Source organism: Chrysoperla carnea, chromosome 1, assembly GCF_905475395.1.
Source record: "Chrysoperla carnea chromosome 1, inChrCarn1.1, whole genome shotgun sequence".
NCBI classification, from domain to species: domain Eukaryota; kingdom Metazoa; phylum Arthropoda; class Insecta; order Neuroptera; family Chrysopidae; genus Chrysoperla; species Chrysoperla carnea.
This window is the reverse complement of record NC_058337.1, coordinates 103120690-103143520: the sequence shown is the minus strand read 5'-3', so window position 1 is coordinate 103143520 and position 22831 is coordinate 103120690. Positions and strand designations below refer to the sequence as shown.

The following is a 22831-nucleotide window of genomic DNA, read 5'->3' as shown; positions in this document are numbered from 1 at the left end:
GACTCTAAAAATATACTCTATACAGGGCGTTCTGTTATAAACTGCAGATCGTGGGCCTACAGAATAAGCTCATAAAGACGAAGGAAAAAGTCATTTACCAATTTTGGATCTGAGCCCTAATTTGGGCGCTACAGATATGACAAAAATTGATAAATTAGTAAATTCACTGGCTATCATTCGATAAACAGTAGCCAATGATAATCAGTAGATATTAATAAATGTCATTTGATAATATTCAACTAAAGAAGGGGTATGAACTGATTTCAATTGGGTTATATTATAAGGCGTTTTTTGTTTATTTACGCTAAATTAAAAACATTCTTTTTGTGACGTAATTTGTTTTTTTACTAAGAATCTAATGTTTTCTTGCAAAAATATAATAATAAAAAAAGTGGGAATTGAACAAGCCAATGAGATAACATAATAGTTTTGTTTAAATGTTTTTTTCAAAATAATATAACCCAATTGAAATCAGTTCATACCCCTTCTTTAGTTGAATATTATCAAATGACATTTATTAATATCTACTGATTATCATTGGCTACTGTTTATCGAATGATAGCCAGTGAATTTACTAATTTATCAATTTTTGTCATATCTGTAGCGCCCAAATTAGGGCTCAGATCCAAAATTGGTAAATGACTTTTTCCTTCGTCTTTATGAGCTTATTCTGTAGGCCCACGATCTGCAGTTTATAACAGAACGCCCTGTATATAGTTTATTTAAGCGAAAGCATATTGCATATTGGTCAAAAAATTCAAAGAAACATGCAATTTTTTTGTACTACTTTTGACAGTTAGGTTATATTAGAAATGCAATTTTTTTGTACTTGCCTGTTTTCGTTTCTTGGAAAATAAAACATACGTCCATTTTTCTCCGTAGCGTTACACACTACACAATTATTATATTGAAAATTCATTATTTCAAGAAAATATCGAAAACTTATTGATAATGATATAGACTTGATATCAAATAAAAACAAGAACAAGCTGAAGCATGATTCAAATAACTGATTATAAAAAAAAAAAAATGTGAATGATCGCGACATCTATGAGGTTTCTTTGAGTAGTATATTGATTTTTAGTGACATCTGTGGGCGTTTTTTTTGTTTTAATTCATAATTAAGCCATCTATGATTGTTCAGGTGAAATAAAAGTGGCATAAAAGTTGCCTATTAAAGTTAATGGTCTTGTTTACTGATATAGTCTCTGTCTATACCCATCAGACATCCTACGATTGCGCACTTCATTCAGTACATAGGACAGCCATATTTAAATATATATTCACATTATTGAACTTAAAAGAAAATTATTCATAAATTTTCTTAAATTTAATATTATTTAAAGAATTTATTAATTATAATAATTTTAAAAATGTATTAAAATTGTCATTCAATTGAAATTAATAAATTTGATTAATAGAATTTGAAATAAAATTCAATGAACACATTTGGTAGATTTGCTGCCAATTAGGGTGGGGAGAAGTATATGGGTACACAACAAATTTTTAATGGTATTGAGAATATGTCAAGTCTGAAATCTGGTGAGTAAATAAATGAATCAAATTATCAATGTTGTGTTTTATTTTTGTTTAAATTGTCATTTATTTCATTCTATAATTTAATAATTATATAATTGAATTGATCACCGGATAAAATGTCTATATTTGAAATAGTGTTAGAGTGACTACTGTGTCGGCATTGTATATTATAAAAATATAGACAAATAAATAAAAGTGCATGGTTTATATTGTTTTAAATACAAGAAGCTAATTAACTCTAAATAGTTTTATATAGTTTTTCGCTTGTTTTTATTTCATATTATATGGGCAGAGTTTTGTTGTTGGGCAACGAAAATCACGGGACAGTATGTGCCTTGTGAAAGTTTCATTTGCATTCAGTATCTTTGACAGGAAAAATATTATTTAATATCATTGAAAATTGTACTGAAACAGAATTTGTATCAGAACAATATCCTTAATTTTTATATTATAAAAAATCTAAAAGTAAATTTTATCATGAAAAGTTGTAAAGATGAGTAGAGTAGGATTTTACAATTTTGGGCACAATCCAGATATCATCTCAATTATTGACACCGCTTCAAAATACTACATTCACCTTGAAAAAAAGGATGAATTTGGTTATTAGTAAAAGGGAGTTTTGTCTTCATTCTCGAAAATTTTTCTCTTTTTCATAACATTTATGAATTTGATTTCAAAACGGAAATTAAGAAATTTGAATCTAAATATATATTTTTAGAGGACGAATATTGATATTCAGGATACTTCATTTATAATTAAATGTGTTGAAAAAAGAGATATTACAATCGATACAGTTAACTGTTTAAGTACCCTGTAAATTCAAAAAAGTTTTGATTAGCTTACCTTTTTAATCTTTGAACTTCTGTTTTACCTCTTACGATCTGAAAGATATTTTTGCGGCAAAACGCATCGACCGATTTCAGGAACTTGTCGATATTTAATTTTAGAACTTTCTTACAAAATTTTATCACGCTGTTTGGTTTTGTTTATTTACCGTGACAACGAAAGGATGAATTTGTGAAAAATCGAAACTTTTGCATAAATACTGTAATAATGCCACTGGTGGTGATTAATTGTATTTGCTATTTGTAGAGTGATCTGCCTACAAAATAGCTTAAGGTTCTTCGAATTTTAAGAAAAAGTCATGTTTAGCTAAATTCTAAACTTCATTTTGGTATCTTTTTGTTTTGAAAGGATTTTTGAATCAGTTAAGTAGTGGATTCAAAAATGACGGTTTTTATACAACCCCTCCCACTCCTTTAATCGGATTGGGGGTAGGTGTGAAAAATACTTTAGGACCCATTCTCATACCTACCAAATATAAAAAACAAATTCATTAAAATCGGTCGATCCATTTCGGAGGCGAGCGACTACAAACACCGTGACACAATATTTTTATATATTAGACAGGTAGCAAAAAATTTATTGAGATAAAAGAAAAAAATTTACTGATTTCATCCCTGAAATAAAAGCGGGTAATCACGTATTATGGAATCAGGGAAGGGTTATCCCCCCTCCCCTCTGTTGGTTAACAGTTCCGATGTCAACCCTTACACACTATTAAAATTTTGCTAACCTTCAGTATTGAATGCAAGTCTAGTGCGATTTTTCGGCAATTTACAATATTATAAGCAACATGATAGAAATAGTTGCCACTTTCAATCACAGGCGGGGTTACTAAGTGTAACACTAATCATTAGTAGAGGTTGTAACCCCTGAGGATGATTTTGGCCAAATTACTTTCGTTTCTCAACAAACTCGATCCGGGGGCTAAGCATAATATTTGACTACCATTTCAGAATGGCTTGAAAGTTGTCAAGGCCGAGTCTTATGACTTTTTGACTCTCCGAATAAATTATTTAACAACAAATATTACGCTTGCCTACAGACCATGCCCTAGGCTTTATTAGCTTCTTGTATTTAAATTATTTTTATTATAATTAGTGTGTTTATTAGCTTTGTGCTTGTTTTCACCAAACACCAAATGGTAGTGTAATTTTCAATGTACACAAATGCATGATCCATAGATCCTCCATAGAATATGATGAATTATCAATGATAATGATGCATGATGAATATGATTGATTTATGATGATCAAATAATGACTTAAAACACATCCATTGTGAATTGAGATAGATAATTGAATTGATGCATGTTGGAGGTGTTCGAGTCATATAATACGTGAGAAGGTGAGAGCCTTGTGGTGTGGACTGGCAAAGGCTCATCCATTCCATCCAAAATATATTCAGAAGGCAACATATGGCAAACGCTATGAGACACGGTAATTTTTTTTTATTATTCACCAGATCGTGTTGATTTTGTTCCTCACAAAGATGTAACTTTTGTTTGTAAACTAGTTTTCAACCAGTCGCATTTCCGTGACTAGTTGTATTTCTTTTTTATTCAATTTTTAAGTTCGAAAAATTCGGTTCTTACGTTGTCTAAGGGTAATATTTTTAAATATTCGCGACTTCAAGAAACTATAGATAGCATTGTAATGGCGGTTGAAGAGGGGGTAAACATCTTTCTCCATGGTATAAACAAACAAAAAACCAGAGAACATACAATTTATTTTATATCATTCACAACTCTAGTTCATAAGTTAATTAGTCCTCCAATTAGTAGAAAGTTAGTTAGTTTTTTCATAAGTTAATTAGTCCTCTAATTAGTATAGGTCAGCTCAGTATTTTGGAGTCGCGAATAGTGCCAAAGAGTACTTTAATAAATACGGCTTTTCATTTAAAAAATGATTTTTTTTTGTTTCGGACAAATGTCAATCAAGTAATGATATATCTTCTATCTTTGTCAAAAAACGCTGTTTGATAAAGGTAAAATATATTACTTAGATTTTCTTTAGTTGAATAAATTTTTGACAACTATCCGAAACCAAAAGCAAATTGATAAAAAGGCCTGTTCAAATATCGCACAAATTTGTTTATTTGGCAGCAATTATGTTGGTTGCATTCAGATTATTAGGTAGTTAGATATTTTAGACCACGCCATATGTTCACTTCCCAATTAATGACAAAAAATAGTTTGCAAATAGTTACAAACTTGTTTGCATCCAAAAGTTTCATTCGGGTGGGGAAAGACCTTACACTTAAAGCTTTGTGTTTTTGTCATAGAAATGAATGTTGTATTATGATAATGTAAAGGATTCCTGGATTTTAATTTCTGTATAAAACACAATGAATTATTATTTAGTAAAGATGTCTACGATTGTTTTGCCATCGGAAGTGACCTCTTACTTAATTTTAAATTTAAATGATTTGGACGTCAAAAATAATATTATACTCTACTCAACCTACAGAGGCCAATCTTTTAAACAATATGCTATGAGCTGGAACCAAAATTTCACTATCACTATACGATTCCATAGTTTACTTTTTTTCAAGGTTGGTCTATGTGGTTTAAGGTTGATAGGATACGAAGGTAGTTTATCTTATTGTCTAGTTTCTCGTTTAATAATGCTATCTCTCTCTAGTCTATACCACTAGCCCATTTTTATTTGTGGGTAATTGCGAATAAAAATTCTATTAAGATAATAATAAAGTCCTTCGTAAAAATATATATATATATATATATATATATATATATATATATATATATATATATATATTTTTAATTTATACTTAATCTACGAATACCGATTTATATAAAATTAATAGTTTTTCGTTTTGTTTGGCTCAGCGAGATTATTTAAAAGTCAGATTTTTATTCATATATTGCCTCAATGTCCAATCAACCTTAAGTAATGGTCCGTAGATGTATTTGAACAACAAAAAGAATGATAGCTTACTTTGTTTAATACGCCTAAACCCGGTTTTCGGATCGGATAGCCACTTAATAAAAGCAACATAAACTTATGTCGAGAAAAACAAAACTGCAATTTTTTACAAACTTTAAGATTAGAAATGTAATGGCCATTACTTTTTCAGTTTTGTTTCTTTTCCAATAAAAACTCAACTGTCCGTTTAGTGGAAAACCGGCATAAGGCATTTGTACTGAGTGTACTATAAATCAATTTCCATGGCAATACACAAACATTCACTGAAAACACCTTACAATCTGATCGATTTCACAATTAGAATAAGCACATTTTTTACACAATTTTAAGTTTTGTTTGAAATATTACAATTTGGAAAGTGTTTTGTCATTTCATTTTTTTTTAATGTAAAAACTGGTTAATAATAAATAATAATAATAATTTCCTAAAAAGAAAAGTCTTGCTATTGATTTTAAATATACTCAATGTGAAATTTTTATTGAAAGTTTGGAAATTTTTAGAATAGTTAAGCCCTTTTTAATTTTTCTTCCTTTACTCCGATTGAGGTGAATTTGGGGCGGGGGGAGTTAAGGTTTTGTTATAGAGGGCATTTTTTTAAACAATAAGTTAAACTGTTCTGACAACTTCATTATATTCTAAAAAACAAAGGAGAGAAATACGTGATCAGACAAAATATATTCGACAAAAGAATTAGTTAAATTGTAAATTTAGCTTCCAAAAAAACCGCCTAAAAACCACCCCAACTCGTGGTAGCTCGACCCAGACCAACCAAATATAACGCTGTGAGTTGATTTTCGTTAATAGATGTTGAATTAGCGCTAGTTGGAGTGGTTATTGGTAACTCGTTTATAATCTGACGGAGATTACAATTTTACGTTGACATATTACCTTGCAAACATGAACTCTAAACAAATTGAAATAATTACTTCATTGATTTTATTGGTATTGCAGGTAAATCAAATCAAGACGATGTATGCTATGTAGTAGCAAAATATGACTACTCAGCACAAGGTGCACAAGAATTAGATTTACGTAAGAATGAACGCTATCTGTTATTAGATGACAGCCGCCATTGGTGGCGCGTACAAAATAGTCGTAATCATAGTGGTTATGTACCAAGTAATTATGTGAAAAAGGAGAAACCGTCATTGTTTGACAGCATCAAAAAGAAAGTGAAGAAGAGTGGTGGTGGTGATGGTAATAGTTCAAAGGGTGGACCACCAGGTGTGCCTGGTGGTGGATGTAGAACATTACCTACATCAGGCTCACCATCACGCGGTGGCACAAACAATATAAATACAGATTCACCATCAATGTCACGTAGACATTTAGCACAATTAGTAACCGATCCGAGTGAAGCTATTGGTACAGCAATTGTTAAATATAATTATCAAGCACAACAACCAGATGAACTGTCATTAGTAAAAGGTACGTAAAATAATTAAAAAGTTAAATATTACATTTATTTACTTTAAATATTTAAGGGAACTGAAAGGAGAGGGGGAGTATTACTACAAATCTTACACACTATAAAAATATTGTATATTTAGAGATCAGGCATTTTTTATTTTGGAAAATTTTTTTCTAAATTTCAACGTTTTAAAAAAATAATATTTCGTTTATAGGTACACGAATATTAATATTAGAGAAAAGTAACGATGGTTGGTGGCGTGGACAAAGTGGTGGACAAATGTGCGGATGGTTTCCAAGTAATTATACACAAGAAGATCATCATGACGGATCCGGCCATAATGACGACACATTGCATACTTACGCGATGGCAGAGAATGTTTTGGATATTGTTGTTGCTTTATATTCGTTTACATCAACAAATGATCAAGAATTATCATTTGAGAAAGGTGATCGCTTAGAAATATTAGATCGTCCTCCAACTGATCCTGAATGGTATAAAGCACGTAACGGGCAAGGTCAAATAGGTTTAGTGCCGCGTAATTATCTACAAGAGTTAAGTGAATATTTAACACAACCATATCGTGATCAACAAAATCAAGGACAAGAATCCTTAGAACGAACAGATCATCATCATCAGATTCATGTTGCTGATCAAACAAACCAAAATACAAATGGTGCGTCTATAGATCGTCCGCATTTAATTGGTAAACCATGGTATTATGGACATATAACACGGAATCAATGTGATAATATGTTAAATCAACATGGACATGATGGAGATTTCTTAGTTCGAGATAGTGAAACAAATGTAAGTATAAACAATTGGGCAACAATTGACAAATTCAGAGGGGCTACAAACCGGGAGCTAACAGGGTATGTCATTGATTGATCGGGGATTATTATAGAAATCAGACAAATCTAAGAAGTATCAGTATCAACAAATTTATAAGATTTTCTAACAATTTATAGTTTTTGGGCGTCAAACATTGATTTTGATTCAAATCACAAACAAACTTATAATTTTCCCGATTTTACGGAACACGAAAGTCAAATCCAAAACTAGGTGGGTATGGGAAGAGATCTCAAAATGAAATAATTTGTAGCCAAACTATTAGATATATTTCTTCAAATTTTTAGAACTATTCAATATTTCTCAAAAGGGATCATTTTACCGACCTTGTAAGGGTAAGTGAGTAAAATGATCCAATTGTATTTTTACAAAACAATTCACATATTATAATTTTACACACAAAATAGAGATCATTTTAACCAACATAAAGAAGATTTAACACGTAACGACATATTTGAATATCGTCATAAAAACTGACCTTAAATTTCATTTTGCGCATATCAAAATGTGTTTTATATTATCAAATGTGAATAGTAGCCAATTTTACGTTGAAATTTGTGTTACCATAGATCAAAAGCAGTAAAATTAATATATTTACTACGAAACATCAAACAGCTTTTACATCGCTTTAAGACTTTGTTCAAAGATTAATTTGATCACGTGGAAACTTTTTGATTTTTTTTTAAATTCTTGGTTTTACGAATCAAACCACAAAAAAAAAAAAAACGGGACTGAAACTTTTTTCAATATAATGCATTGTCGTTAGGGAATTTATACAAAAATTTAACTAATTTATATTTATTAATTTCAGATGGGTGATTATTCAGTATCATTAAAAGCACCAGGACGTAATAAACATTTTCGTGTTCATGTGGATGGTGCATTATATTGTATTGGGCAACGTAAATTTCATAATTTAGATCAATTAGTTGATCATTATCAGCGATCACCGATTTATACAAATAAACAAGGCGAAAAATTATATTTAGTGCGACCATTACCAAAAACACCGCAAACATTAGCTACTGGAGGTATCAATCCACAAACAACAAATGGTCAATAATAAAACACACTTATTTATTATTAAAAAGAAGTCGATCTCTCCATCCATTTTTTTTATTTAATATTATCATCAGAGATGACGGGGCAGTGCAAGAGTCATGTACGTATGAAATAATTATTTATTGTAAATGAGACGTCCATTTTGTCTTTTTTATTCACATAATATGCGGTATACTATACAAATCCATACAGGTACCTGTTTATTGTAGAACATAATTTAGCTAGAGCTCATTTAGTTAATGTACGTAGTTATTACTTGTAAGCCGGGTACCTTTTAGAGTATTAACGATCTCTACTTAGAGTCATACAGTCATCTTTGTGTTTTGTATATTTTGTTGTCAATGGAGTATCGATTTAAGTGCACGTTTTACGCATATTTGCTAGAATGGCGTAGTTTTTACACCCATTTCATTCCGAGCTATAATCTTAGCTTTAAAAGGAGCTGCGTATTAACATTTATATAACATAAATGTATTGCTTAAAATGTACGCATTAAAATTTAAAATATGAAATAATTCTCATTAACATTTCAGCTAAAACATTTTCTTTATTAAAGATTCTAGATAGAGATAGATAAGTCTAGCTAATGAGTTCTATCTCAATATACCTATATACTTTAAAGTTACTTTTTACTATATTTTCTCTACCTAGGAACGAATTAAAATCTTTGCTAGAACGTTCTATTTACTGTGCTATTTCTACACTAAGCAGCTACAGTGTACAGGTACCTTTAGAATTTTTAGAGTTTTAAATATTCAAGAATCGAAAGGAAATTATACTCATTTTTCTTGGCCCTCGTGAAAATAGCACCCCCAAATGCGAGTTTTCATATAATAATGCTGATTGGATCGTTTGTCCACCCTGTAATTGAAAGTTATGGCACAATTAAAAATTTTGACTTCAGCAACCCTAGATAAATATTTCCAAAAAATAAGATCCACGTTTGTCCATCCTTCAATTTTAAGAAGGAAATTAAAATTCATTTCAGAAAAATGCGAATTTTCACTAAGTACAAATTCCATTCGTTAGGCAACGTTTTGTACACCCAAAATTTTTGATTGCCTACCATTCAATTTAAAATTTTGAGGAAATTAAAATTTGACATTGGAACCGTAAATGCGAATTTTTATAAAATTCAGATGCCATTCGTTTGGCAACGAAGGATAGAAAAACAAAAGTTTCGGAGGTACAAAAGTAACATGTCTGAATAATTGAAAGTCTTTTAAGTATTACCTAAGCTTTACGGTGATATAAACCTCTTCCTTTCTTGTATAAGAGTATACATATCTTGGTGGGAATCGAACCCATGACTGTTTACTTTCCAGGCCACGTTACTTTACGATTTGTGATCGCACTTAAATCGTAAGATTTGACATATTTTTAAAATATTGTTTCTATGACCCTTTAATTTGTTGTGACTTTTGAACAAACGCAATCTGGTGATGATTATTTATTGTAAATAATATTAAATAAAATATTAAAAAACACTTAACTCATGATTATATAAACAGTATACAATTATATGTTCATTTCTCATACATCGAGTAAACGACGTTTGTCTATCATTTCGTAGGGAGTGATAGGATTATTTATTTTAATAATTAGTGAAGAGTAGTGGGGTGAGAGGACTTTAAAAAGCTTCTTAAAACTTTTTATCTGAAAGCGACTGATATTTAAACTTTTTAAAACTCGATGTTTGTGAAATAGACTTATAGTGAAATCCATGACAATTTCTATATTTAATAATAATTCTCTTCTATAGTTTATGTAATCCATTCAATAATTATGTTTGTCTTATAAAAGGTGATTTGCGATTACATTTTCCACGATCTTCAAATTCTAAGTAAAATATAGAAAGATAAATATACTCTATTGCCACGAAAATATTTTCTTTTCCGTCCCAACGATATTTCACTATATCTGGATTTTGGTATTGAACTCTCCAACTAAAAAATACTCTAGCCGTTAAAATAAGATGTAATATTAGTAAATCTTTTAAAACTTGGTGGGAAGAGCACTAGAAGAATAGCATAATTTAATAATAATTAGTCATTGAAAACTCTTGGATTATAAATCGATTAATTCGAGAAAAATGACACTCAGAAGGATATTTTTAGAATGATACAATTTGATAGCAAAGCAGATGCTTCATTAACAATATTAGTTTTATTTTCGCTGCACTTTCGACCTTTGAAACCCAATAACAGATGGATTTATTTCAACTTTTATTAGACAAACATTTTTATTACTTCTGCAGATTGAATAAATATATGAAAACAATATTATTAATAATAGTTTTTGTAATATTTTGGTTTAATAACTATTGGGTGAAAAAAAATTACAGATCCTACTATGAAAAGCAATAACATAAACTAATAATTATAAAGAGAAAGGATTTGATTTTTTGTATGTTTGTTTGTAATAGATAAACTCAAAAACTACTTAAACGGTTTTAAAAATTCTTTCACCTGTACAAAACTATTATCACCGAATGAATACTAGATTGATTTATACAATGTGAGCGGTTTCCCTTCGAATCAACTTCATAGCCTGAGAATCTCAGGTCAAAAACATGAAATATCTCGATAGGAGGGTTGAGGAACATTTTCAACATTAACTCAATTCATAAATACATTTTTGAACTTCTAATTTAAGTTGAAATTTCGTCATAGACAAGGAGGGACAGGAGCTGAGAAGTTGACGCATCAAAAGGCATTTCCTTTACACTTGAACACAATGAAAAAAAAACTTTAAAAGCACGTAAAGATTTTTTAAGAGGACCTGTAATATTATTTTTTCACTAAACAATATATTAAAAATAATATTACAAATACTAAAAACTATTTAAAAACCATTATATTTTAAAATAAATATTATTCTAAACAAAAAGGCAATTCAATTATCTCTTATTATCATCTATAAAAAAAAAATAAATAAAAAACATTTAACTACTCTTTTATTAATTAAATTAAATTAGTAATAATTTTAATTAATTAACAGAATGCCATATTAAATTAAATGTAAATTAATTAAATAATATTGATTATATGAGGTGTCATCATCATATCTTATTTAAATTATTTCTTATTTACAATTTTTAATTATATTTCATTTATTTTACAATTTTTATTTTTTTAAATCCGGCCTAATCATTCGTTCATTTGTAAAAATGTGTCCCATATTGGGGTAAACGAAAATCAATAAAACACAAATTTTATTTAAAAACTAACAAAATATCTCGTAATATTTAAATGTATGGCCAAATATGAAATATAATTTTAAATTGTATTCGAATTTTAGGGTAAGGCTGGGCTATATGTGTTTCAAACGTCCTCGGTTATTAACTATTTCACCATTAATATAGTTATGGTATTTTATGAAAAATCTGACTAAAAAACTGCTGAATTAAATCAAGCACTTTGATTCAAAAATTTATATTTTACGTCCATGGAAGTTCTTTTTCCTGTCAGAAGAAATCTGGTTTCACCCAAAATTTCTGAAATTATGATTTTTTTATATACAAGTAGTTCTGTAAATAATTTCTAATAGGGTATCAATAAGTGTGAGAGAGTACATATACATTAAGGAATGTGTATAAGAAAGAAAGAAGTAGGTATTACATGTCAAAGCAATACTGAACTCTACTGTTCAGTAACCAAGTAACTATTTATTTTTATTTCTTTCTTTCTTATACACATTCCTTAATGTATATGTACTCTCTCACACTTATTGATGCCTTATTAGAAATGATTTGCATAACTATTTATATGTGGATCATAGTTCAGGGGAGGGAGGAGTAATGCGTTCTGTGCGAGCTCGGAGACCCTATCCTTGGTTTGTCCGTTATTGTCAGCTCCGATGAATTCGCCTACTAATCAGACTCTGAATGGCCTTTAATTTAATTATTACACAGATTTTTACAATCAATTTTAATTCTAGCAGTACTTCTTTTAGGTAATTAAACATTGATTTTCCATATCATACCGCCATGCTATAAAATGACGTTTGTTGAAGACTTATAGCTCCTTCTAGTCTTGCCTCTTTATTATCCATTTTTTTTAAATTGTTTTTAAAAATATACCCGTTCAGCGGATGTTTATTTTAAAGGTGTGTAGAAAAATTCAAAGGTGAATGATTGATTTCATGACATAAATTTAGGTTTTTATATTAATTTAAAAATTTATTGGCCATAAAATTAAACTATCGATCAAACAAAAAAATGTACAAAAAAAAATTTAGAATCTAAGTAATATTAAGTATTTTATTCGTTTGAAGATAAACATGAAAGAAGTTAAATCATCATGAAATCCATCAAAAAAAACTTTCTCCTACACGTCTTGATCAGATGAACATGTGCTGTACAGAGTAATGAAACTGAATGAGTATAAAATAATGTGATTGGATGGGTACAGAAAAAAAATGTATGTTTTGGTATCAAATGAAAGAAAGAAGATATGATAATAATTTTTATAAATGAATGGCTGTCAGTCAGTATCAGAGATGTGTGATGTGATGTCGTTGGATATATATTTTTAAATATCCTTAAGTTTTTTATATAAAAATTAAAATTAAATAAATTTTAGTGAATTTTCATTATTGTTTTGTAGGGTTTTTAATCCGAAAATCAGCGAACAAATATTCTATGGATAAGATACTTGGTTATTTCGTGTGACTAAGTAATATTATCTCTGACATTCAGGAAACCATTGTACAATATGCAAAGATTTCTTGATTCTCGAAAAATAATGTAAAAATTAATTCAATTTAGTACAGTAAAATATGTTACGGCTAATAAAGGAAAATGAAATAAACCGTTCGCATTTTGCTAAAACCTCATGGAATGTGGTTTCTTAAGTGTCAAATATCATAGTAAGAGAGCAAATGTTTCTATTTGTTCAATGAAACGTTCAATGTTAAAGTTCACTTAAAATATTAGTAATTAGGCAACTTGTATGACGTAATTATGTTTGTCAAATAATCGAAAACTATTATACATGTATAACGTATACGTAATTCAAGTTGCCTATTTATTAATTTTGTAAGTCAACTCTAACATTTACCGTTCCATTGAACTAACAATTTATGGTTTATTAACAAATAGAAACATTTCCGCCACTGACTTATGTGTTTCTAAGGATATTTGACACCTAAGAAACACATTCCATGAGGTTTTAGCAAATGTTAGCGGTTTCTTTCATTTTTCTTTATTTGTAACATCTATAACTGTACTATAGTTTCTTTATTAAATTAATTTTAATAAATTAAATTAAAGAAACCATGAGGATGTGGGCAGCTAAATAGCGGCAGCCTATTTTTTAAGTAATAATATAGATAAATTGATTTATTCGATAACCTAGGAAAAACCTTTAACTAAACCTCATGATGATAATTAATTAGTCCTGGCACTCTTTTATAACTTTCTTTTCAACGTTATAACGTGAATCTTTGGTAATTTTAAAGATGACTTCCTTTAAATCAGAAATAGTAATACTTACTCGCAAGACTCAAATATCATCTAAGTTATCCGCCGAGTATTTTTATAGCTCTAACTCTCGGAATATTTGTAATATTAATTTATACATTATACTAAATTGATTTTAATATAATATATAAATTTGACAACAAAAAAAAGTTTGTGAATATAAAAAATTTTACCAAATATTAGTTACTAAAAAAATGAAAAATATCACATAATTTTGTATAATATTTATTAGCAAATGTTTAGTCACATGCTAATGAAGTTTTATCATACTTCTGGGGTGTAGAAGTAAATGAGCACCATCTGTTTGACTCTAAAAGTGTCCACAAAATAGCATTAAATAAAGTGGCTAGAATGGCGCTCGTGTAGCGGAATGAATGATCTGAACTGAAATGTATGTGTATATGTATGCAATTGTATTTGGTATAGCAACGTCATCTTAATTTAAGGCTATTTGTCGGGACACATTTTTAACACAGAGGTTGTGCTCCAACGCCTCTACACTCCTTAATCATACTATATAACACAAAATGAAACAAGGCTGAACCGTTTAAAAGCTTAATGGGCGGGAGCCCACAGTTATATGGTTTCAGTTAAGTGATAATAATGAATTGTATTTCAATACTTCTTATTATTTGGCTGTTAGGCATGTCTTTGGGGCATTTTTATTGGATAATCTCAGCAATGACGTCTTTGTATAGTAGGAAGATTATGTAATCATGGAATTAAGAGACAGAAAATCTGTCTTATTAGATTATAACACATGTCTTTAAAGTATTGTAAATATTTTTTTTATTTATTAAAATTTCTCTGTATTAATTGAAAAGTAATTAATAAAAAATACTTATAAATCTAGGGTTCGATATTTAAAAAAATTGCCCTACAAAGAATTCGGTTTTAAGGGTGATTTAAATTCGAACGCACATTGACATGGTATGTTTACACGCATATCAAGCATTATGGTTTAGTTCAAGAATTAACGATTTTATTTTTATTTTTTCGTTTCGAAGTTCATTTGATCGTTTTGGTTTGACCAGTTCGAATCTCTTTACATATAGTCAATATTTTTAGTTATTCGAGGAATTTTGTCACATATTGCTTGTTGCCCGTCGTTCTGATGTGAATTCAACATTTATCACTTTGAATTAATAGCGAATTTTTCACGAATTTAAAGTGATTTTACTAGTTATGATTATGTCTTTTGAATTATCTCGAAAATTGAATGTTACCATAAAATTGTTCTCGTTTGACTTCGATAATTTACGATTAAAGAAGTTCTATTTTTTGTTTATACTCTATAAAAACGTAACAATTATTTACGGTTTCCATTCCCACTGTTGTTCAATATTATCAATTGCTGTTATTTTTTAAACAAAAATAATATAATATTAATAAATCACGTGAAAGTGTCACGATATTAGCGTGTGACTAAACATATTATCGCATATTTATTAATTGATGCTTCCTACGTTGACATAAAATAAATTTCTTTTGTAAAATAATCATGAATTTATTAAACAACAAAAATAAAATAAATATTTTTATTTAATTTTTTAATAATTAAAAATAGAACAGTGCTATTATTGCTACTATATTATTTAATTAATTAATTAATTAATTAATTAGAATCAAAATCAAAAAATATATGAGTTATCATCAAGTCAATCAAAAATCAAAATTAAAAGAAATAAATATGTCTAAATTAAATATATATATATTTATTTGAAATTAAAATTATTAATATAATTAAAAGTAAATTAATTTAATTATGTAGAAATATAAATAAATAATATAAATTGTTGTATTATTATTATTATACTACAAAACCACAGAAATCATTTTAAGTCATTTATAATAATATAATTAATAACTTTGTGTAGTTACAGTATATTAATTAATTAATTTGATAATTAATAAGTAAAATATATTAAAAATATATATAAATATATATATATATAAATTAAATTAAATAAACATTTTTTTAATTTTTTCATATTGTAAATAAATGAATCAAATAAAATTAAAATAAAAATTAATCGAAAAGTATTAATAAATTTATTTGACACTAAAAATTTCAATGTTTATTTTATTTTTTTCTTGATTCCATTCTTCTTTAAATTGATATCGTTTTTATTTATTTAATATGGTACAGATGTATCTTCAAATGTATCCATTGTATCTTGCCTGAACATCTCAACATCAGCTTGACTATCAGCGTGTAGTATTTTACCTTTTTGCGGCTGCAAAAAATAATAAATGGTAAGTGAGATTAAATAATAGTTAATTCGGTTTCTTGATTTTAAAAAAAAATCGGCATTTTTATTTCATCCAGGAAATAAAAGAATATTATTTAAAAATAATGTTGAATTTGTAGTTCTTTTTGGAAAATAAGTACGGATGCGGGAAGCGGCAAATTCCTTTAGCACAGCGGGATGAAAGTTTACACTTTCCGCTCGGAGGGGAGAAAAATTTATTAAACACGTTTTCATTCCCGTATAATAAGAAAATTGCCGATTTTTGTAAACTAAGAAACTTAAATATTAATATATTATACGTACTTTAGGATGCATTAATATGAACGGTAATTCTGCAACTAATTCGCCACCGAGCGCACCCAAATACAATTTAACTTTTACAGCATAACTAACAATGATTCCAAATGCATCACGTTGATCGGGTGATGATAACAAGGTCGTTGATGCTAGATTAGTATCTTGTTTCTTTAATTGGCCATCTAAAGCTATACCACGTCGTTCTTTGTTGCTACTCAACAACGGTAATAAATACATAACTTTCTGTAACGAAGAACCTGGTTGAATTGGACAACCTTCTTGTGTCTCTAAACTTGCCACGCTCGTACGATATTGTCCATTTTGGAACAGGACAACATCAACGCCCTGCTGTACCATAGCTTTGATTTTCTTTACAATCTTATTTGAATTATTTCGTATGCAAATATTAACAGCAATCTTTTCGCCGTGATGATACAATTGTTTATCTAACGTCACTTCTAATTCCAATTCACCAGGACTGAGCATAAAATCTTTACGAACAACTGTACATGGTTGACGGCCTTGTTTACTTGGAGCATATTGTATTTTACGAATTGCCAACGCAACGGTACTTCGCTTATGTGTACGATCTAATTCTGAATCACCAATAAATAATTTAACAAAGTATTGTACACCACATGGTTGGCCATCGTCTTCAGAACCTGGTTGTAAGGTGACAGAACTAGGTGCTGATGGTGGAAGTACAAATGTGAATGGTATTGCATTTGCACCTAATTTTTTAATTAAACGTTCTTGTAAACGTGTTAGTGGTTGAGATTCTTGATTAGATGGACGTGGATATACTTGTTCTGATGCTAGATATAAATCTTTTTGGAAGTTTAAGCCCATCATTTCATCTTCTTCACGTCCATAACGAAAGCTGCATATAACTTGTCCGTATATACGACGATCTTTTTGATTAATGTACTCATCATCTAACAATGCAATTCCATCTGGGTTTTTATCGATTTATTGGTGTCATTTGATAGGTACCACCCACCATTTAGTATAAACAAACATAAACACAAACATATTATTTAAAATCATAAATTTAGCGTTTATTGATGTTCAGATGAATATTTTTTACAATTAAAAAATCACGGTTTTAAAATCAAATTGATTATTATTTACGGTATTTAGCTGTGCTAATAATGCGCACAACGTTTCGTTAATTCTATTTAAACTTTATCAGACATTTATTATTAAAGGTCCGAGGAAAATACGTACTTATGCGTATATTAAATTAAATATGCCGTAAAAATTATAGGCGTGATCGGAATGAAATTATTGAAGAGATACAATTTTTGTATTATTTTGGGAGGGGGAGGGGGCATATACTCTTTTGTGATATCGTGTTTGTTTAGCAGTTTGATACAAACTACGTCAAAAGTAGAACTGAGAAAGTGCTTGTTTCAGCGATTTTTCTTTGTTATTTCAAATTCATCTCTCTCGTTCTTTTCAATATCGTCATACATGCATTGTCTAGTATTAGTTAGCTTTTGAAAATCTTAAAAAGTATGCAAAATATGAACGTTTAAAACTTCTAATATTAAACAAAGAGGGGAATATAGTGACGTCTTGCACGCTATACTCTGTTTTGCAAGAAAGAGACGGGCAACAATCTTTGAATGCTAAATATAACTTCTTCGTTTTTTAATCAATTTTAATTTAACTTTCAAATTTTGTTTTGGTATCAAGTCTATTTTTACATTTTTATGGATAAGGTAACCCATTCCCTGGTGGAAAAAATATTTGAAGAAAGAATAAGAAACTCTGAAAAAGTCTTATGAACTTTGAATTTCTCAACGTTTTCGGACTAGTCTAATTCAAAGTTATTCAGAGTTCCAAATACTTTTTTAAAGTTTCTAAGACTTTTTCAGAGTTTCCTAAGACTTATTAAGACTTATTCTTTTTTCAAATATTTTTTCCACCAGGGTTGCATTCTGTCAAGCAATAGTTGCGCCTAGTTTAAAAATATACCTGCCAGAGTTAAAAAAATAATAGCGAAACGTTGCAGTTGTATTAAAATGGAGTAGCATAATTGAATAATTAGTAATAATAATTTGGTCTTAAAACTTTGATTATTTGTTTGAATACCTAATAAATAATTAAAAAAATAATAATTACCAATTGGTTCAACACCAGATATATGATCAACAAAATCTCGTTTCCCCAAATACAATGTAATTTTACCATTTGGTGAACACTTTTTAAATACTTTAAAATTAACAACCATTGTGATTGTTGTTATTGCGTCTATTGTTGTTACTGATTGTATTGTTGTAAATAAACTAGTATGATTTCAAATAAATTATTGCTATTTATAATGTTATTATAAGTTATATGGTTTCTTTATATTTTTAAGAATGTTACCTACGTACGACTTTAAACACCTATTACTCACTTTTTTTTATCCATTTAGTATAGTGGTTCACTTCAATATTGAGTATTATTGAGTAATGCTAGTGAGTATTCGTTATTATTAGTATTTATTGAACGAGAAAAAGAACCCGTTGAAAAACTATCGTGACATTCTTCTAAAAACCGCCTGTCGCGATTAGGAACGTCACTAAATGAAACCACATGGCCCGTATAACAGATAAAAGTGAATAATTGCTTAGTAATGGTCGCCATTTTTTGTCAAAATGTCAATACAGGCGAGTATTTAATCAGTAAAAATCCGAGAGAAATTACTGCCCTGATAAAAAAGTCGGATTCATGAATCGTAAATTTCGGATTCGTCATGTTATTTCAAGTCTCTTTTCATTTGAAGAAAGCATTTAAGAAGTGAATCCCTGAATTATTTTATTGAAATTCGAAAGAATTTCTAAGTATTCTCAATTCAAAAATCATTACATATCGAAAGAGTTGATTCCGTTTTTACTATTTGTATTTCTTCTTCTTTCATTCGGCTTGGCTTGCTTAAGTGCTGACTTAAAATATTCTTAAAAGATAGCATTAAAGAAATTATTAGATAAGACAGCAATTTAAAATATATTGGCCTGTTTAAGGATTTACAGATCCAAAAGTAGCATTTTTTACATAAAAAACTTAGAAAAATTGTTTTTCCTAGGAAGAAACTTGAGAACTCCGTGCATCCGTCTGACACCCCCATTTTTGCCTCTCTGAGCCTTTACCCGGCTTGCCCTTAGATCGGGCACTGCTCACAGTATATCAATAGTATTATAGATAGAATAGATAGGAACAGAACAAAAGCAAAGTGCAGCATTATCGAGGTTTTATAAGATATAAAAGAATATCGGACAAAGGATATTCAAGAAAATTATTAATACAAAATAAACAACGTGATATTTAATACATAAATGTTTGAATGTTTGTATAAAATAAACCAATTAGGTACATCAAAGATTATCTGATTGATTCATTCAAAGTCATCAATATAACTATTTATAATATTATTCATATTTATATAACATTTTTAATATTATTAATTCATAATATTCACACATGGCCATATATTCTTGTTTGAGGAGGTCAAGTTCGGAAAAACTACCAATGCTCTCTTTATTTTAAGGGAATGTTAATTCCTTGTTTACATTCTATGTTGAAGCGATGAAAAAATGGCCCATCTGGCCCAATTCATCGCTATGTAAGTTCTTATTTAGATTGGTATAAAATATGATCTATTATTATAACTCGAGTGCTATTAAGGAGATTCACGTGGAATAGCAAATCATTTAAACCATGCTAAAAATTTGTAAATCAATTCTACGTAGTTTATGTTTGAAACAATAAAAAAAGGTTTCCCAACGAATTACGAATTACGAAATTACTTCGACACTTTTGACATTTAAAGCATTATATATATTCAAAATAATTTATAATTAATTAATAATAATATGCATTTTTAAACAATAATCAGAAATAAAATAAATGTTCTTTTTTTTCCACCGTAATAAAAAATAGTTTCTTTATTTTTATGGTGGTTCTTGGATCTCTTTAAAAAGAGGTCTCATTATGAATCAAATGAGTCTCTTCCTTATTACAAATCTCTTGATTACCAATAAATACTTTTTTGGGGATAGAAACTTCTTTATTTTGAAGATATAAGGAATAAGGTAAAAGGTTGAATAAATAAAAACACAGATAATTATTAGTTGTTGGGTTATGAACTATCAGTTTTAATGACTTTTTATGAATTCTAACAAAATAAGAAAACTCAATAACTGGTAATAAATATCAATGATGTAGTATAAAAAAACACAATATTTACAAATATAATAATTAATAATTATTAATTAATTAATTGATTTATTCATAATAATAATAATAATAATAATAATAGTAATAAACAATATTTTAGTTAGCAGCACTCATCTATTTTTTTTAAAATTATTTATTTATTTTATTCAAACCATTCAAAAAAAAAAAACCATTTTTAATAAATTTGGAATGAAATTGAAAAGAAAAACGTAAATTAATTCATTAGTCAATTATGTAAAATATATATATTTAATATAAAATTCTTTTGATTCAATTAAAAACTTGGTTTCAATGTCATCCCAGAAACGTTCTTGCTACTATTTGATATCAGTACGTTTCACTAAACAATCGCGAAACAATCGAGACGAAAACTAAATAAAATACAATAAAAAACTGATAGAAGTTACTGAAAAATTTATTTCAGATCAACTTAAACCATTAATACTAGGCGTTACGATTATTTAGTGAAACACTGTTAACAATCGTCAGACCCTATGTTCTGGAGAAAGTTGTGTATGTAAAATATATGGAACGTAATTCGTTGGTGATGCGTATGATTGAGGCCCGCGCGATTCGAAATACACGTTGCCAAACTGAAATTTTGCCGCATTTACTCTCACCACTTTATATATTGTTCCGTCCAAAATATATTTTTCCATCCTTCTAAGACATGGTGGGAATAGATGGCGTAATTTTCAATTTGGCAACATGGATTTGTGACTTCCAGAGAATCTCAGATATACGAAGTGGTCAACAGATCTCGGACCTCATATTTAGCATACTCAACTTCCTTTAGAACTCGGTCTACCATGATTTGTGCCCTTGTACTGGTCTGATCCTTTCTACCTTCCTAAACCATGATCCACATATTCACAAACGTGTATATTATTTATATTAATTTTGCACAAATATATAAAATTAATAACAAATTATTTATTTTTTTACATCATATTTTTTCGTTTAAATTTATGTTCATTTTTTAAATGATATATAATTATAATTAATATATTAATTATTATTGATTGAACAATTAGTTTTATTTTTAAAAGCACCGTTCTTATATTCATTAAATTTTTTTTCATTATACATAAAGCAAAAAATGATGAAATTATATTCTTTTTATTTTCAATATAATTATTCTTATCCATTCTTTTTATAAAAAATAATTAACACATACGAAGTATCTTTAATTAATTGTGGAGCTAAGATTTACATGTTTAAAATATCCACTAAAGGATTGATATTTAACCTAGGGTTATTAGCGGTTCTATTTCCTGTATTCGGATCCTGACATCTTTTACATAAATTATTAGAATTTTTTCAAACAATATTTTTAATCCGCCACTGTTTCTAATCTACTCCGATAATTCACGTTTTATTTCGAAATTTTAAAATTATTCTTCGGGTTAAATATCGGTGTTGTTGATCTATAACACATAATATCTATGATTAGAATCGACTAAATCTTTTATTTTCACTTCAAGATACAAATAATTCGAATTTATGTACAAAGTTTTGGACAAGCGCCCGTCCCAGGAACATGGATATGATACGATAAAAAACTATTGATCGCGTTGTAGAAAAATTGATGTTGTAGAAAAGAACTATCAGCATAAAAAACATGCGCAATAATCAAAGAAAAAGTTCAGATCGAACTGCTTATGGATTTTACTGTCAATTATAAAGAATTATGAAATTTTCACATTAAAAAAATGAATAACTCTTGTCGTAATCGGTATTACAACGCTTAACTACGATTTTCTAAAGCCTTAAAACTCTTCAACATGCAAAACATTATTAAACATCGAAAAATGTATGAAGATGTCTGTCAGTATATCGTTGTTAATAAATTAATTCCTCGAATAAGCAAAATTTTAGGATCATAAAATATCATTTCCGGATTAATTGCTCCGACGCAGATCGT

The 22831-nt window shown here is 28.6% G+C and overlaps 2 protein-coding genes across 8 annotated transcripts; one reads left to right on the top strand and one right to left on the bottom strand.

Annotated features, from left to right (window-relative positions):
- The first annotated feature begins 1414 nt into the window (after positions 1-1414).
- Positions 1415-13514, top strand: LOC123290719 (cytoplasmic protein NCK1). Of its 7 annotated transcripts, none has more exons than XM_044871004.1 (5): positions 1415-1542; positions 3702-3821; positions 6279-6755; positions 6953-7548; positions 8402-9118. In XM_044871004.1, exons 2-5 carry the CDS (start codon positions 3800-3802, stop codon positions 8651-8653), a joined length of 1347 nt encoding a protein of 448 aa, XP_044726939.1. In that variant the 5' UTR covers positions 1415-1542; positions 3702-3799; the 3' UTR covers positions 8654-9118. The 7 variants fall into 7 exon arrangements, 5 of the variants coding, with proteins under 5 accessions (XP_044726939.1, XP_044726937.1, XP_044726936.1 ...); XM_044871002.1 differs by having other exon boundaries at positions 3496-3821; XR_006534892.1 differs by lacking the exon at positions 3702-3821 and adding an exon at positions 12928-13514 and having other exon boundaries at positions 8402-8752.
- A 2683-nt stretch (positions 13515-16197) lies between these two features.
- LOC123298655 (arrestin homolog) lies at positions 16198-18974 on the bottom strand. Its single transcript, XM_044880751.1, has 3 exons — positions 18811-18974; positions 16690-17636; positions 16198-16371 (listed from the first exon to the last, which is right to left on the bottom strand). Exons 1-3 carry the CDS (start codon positions 18917-18919, stop codon positions 16270-16272), a joined length of 1158 nt encoding a protein of 385 aa, XP_044736686.1. The 5' UTR covers positions 18920-18974; the 3' UTR covers positions 16198-16269.
- Positions 18975-22831: the final 3857 nt, after the last annotated feature.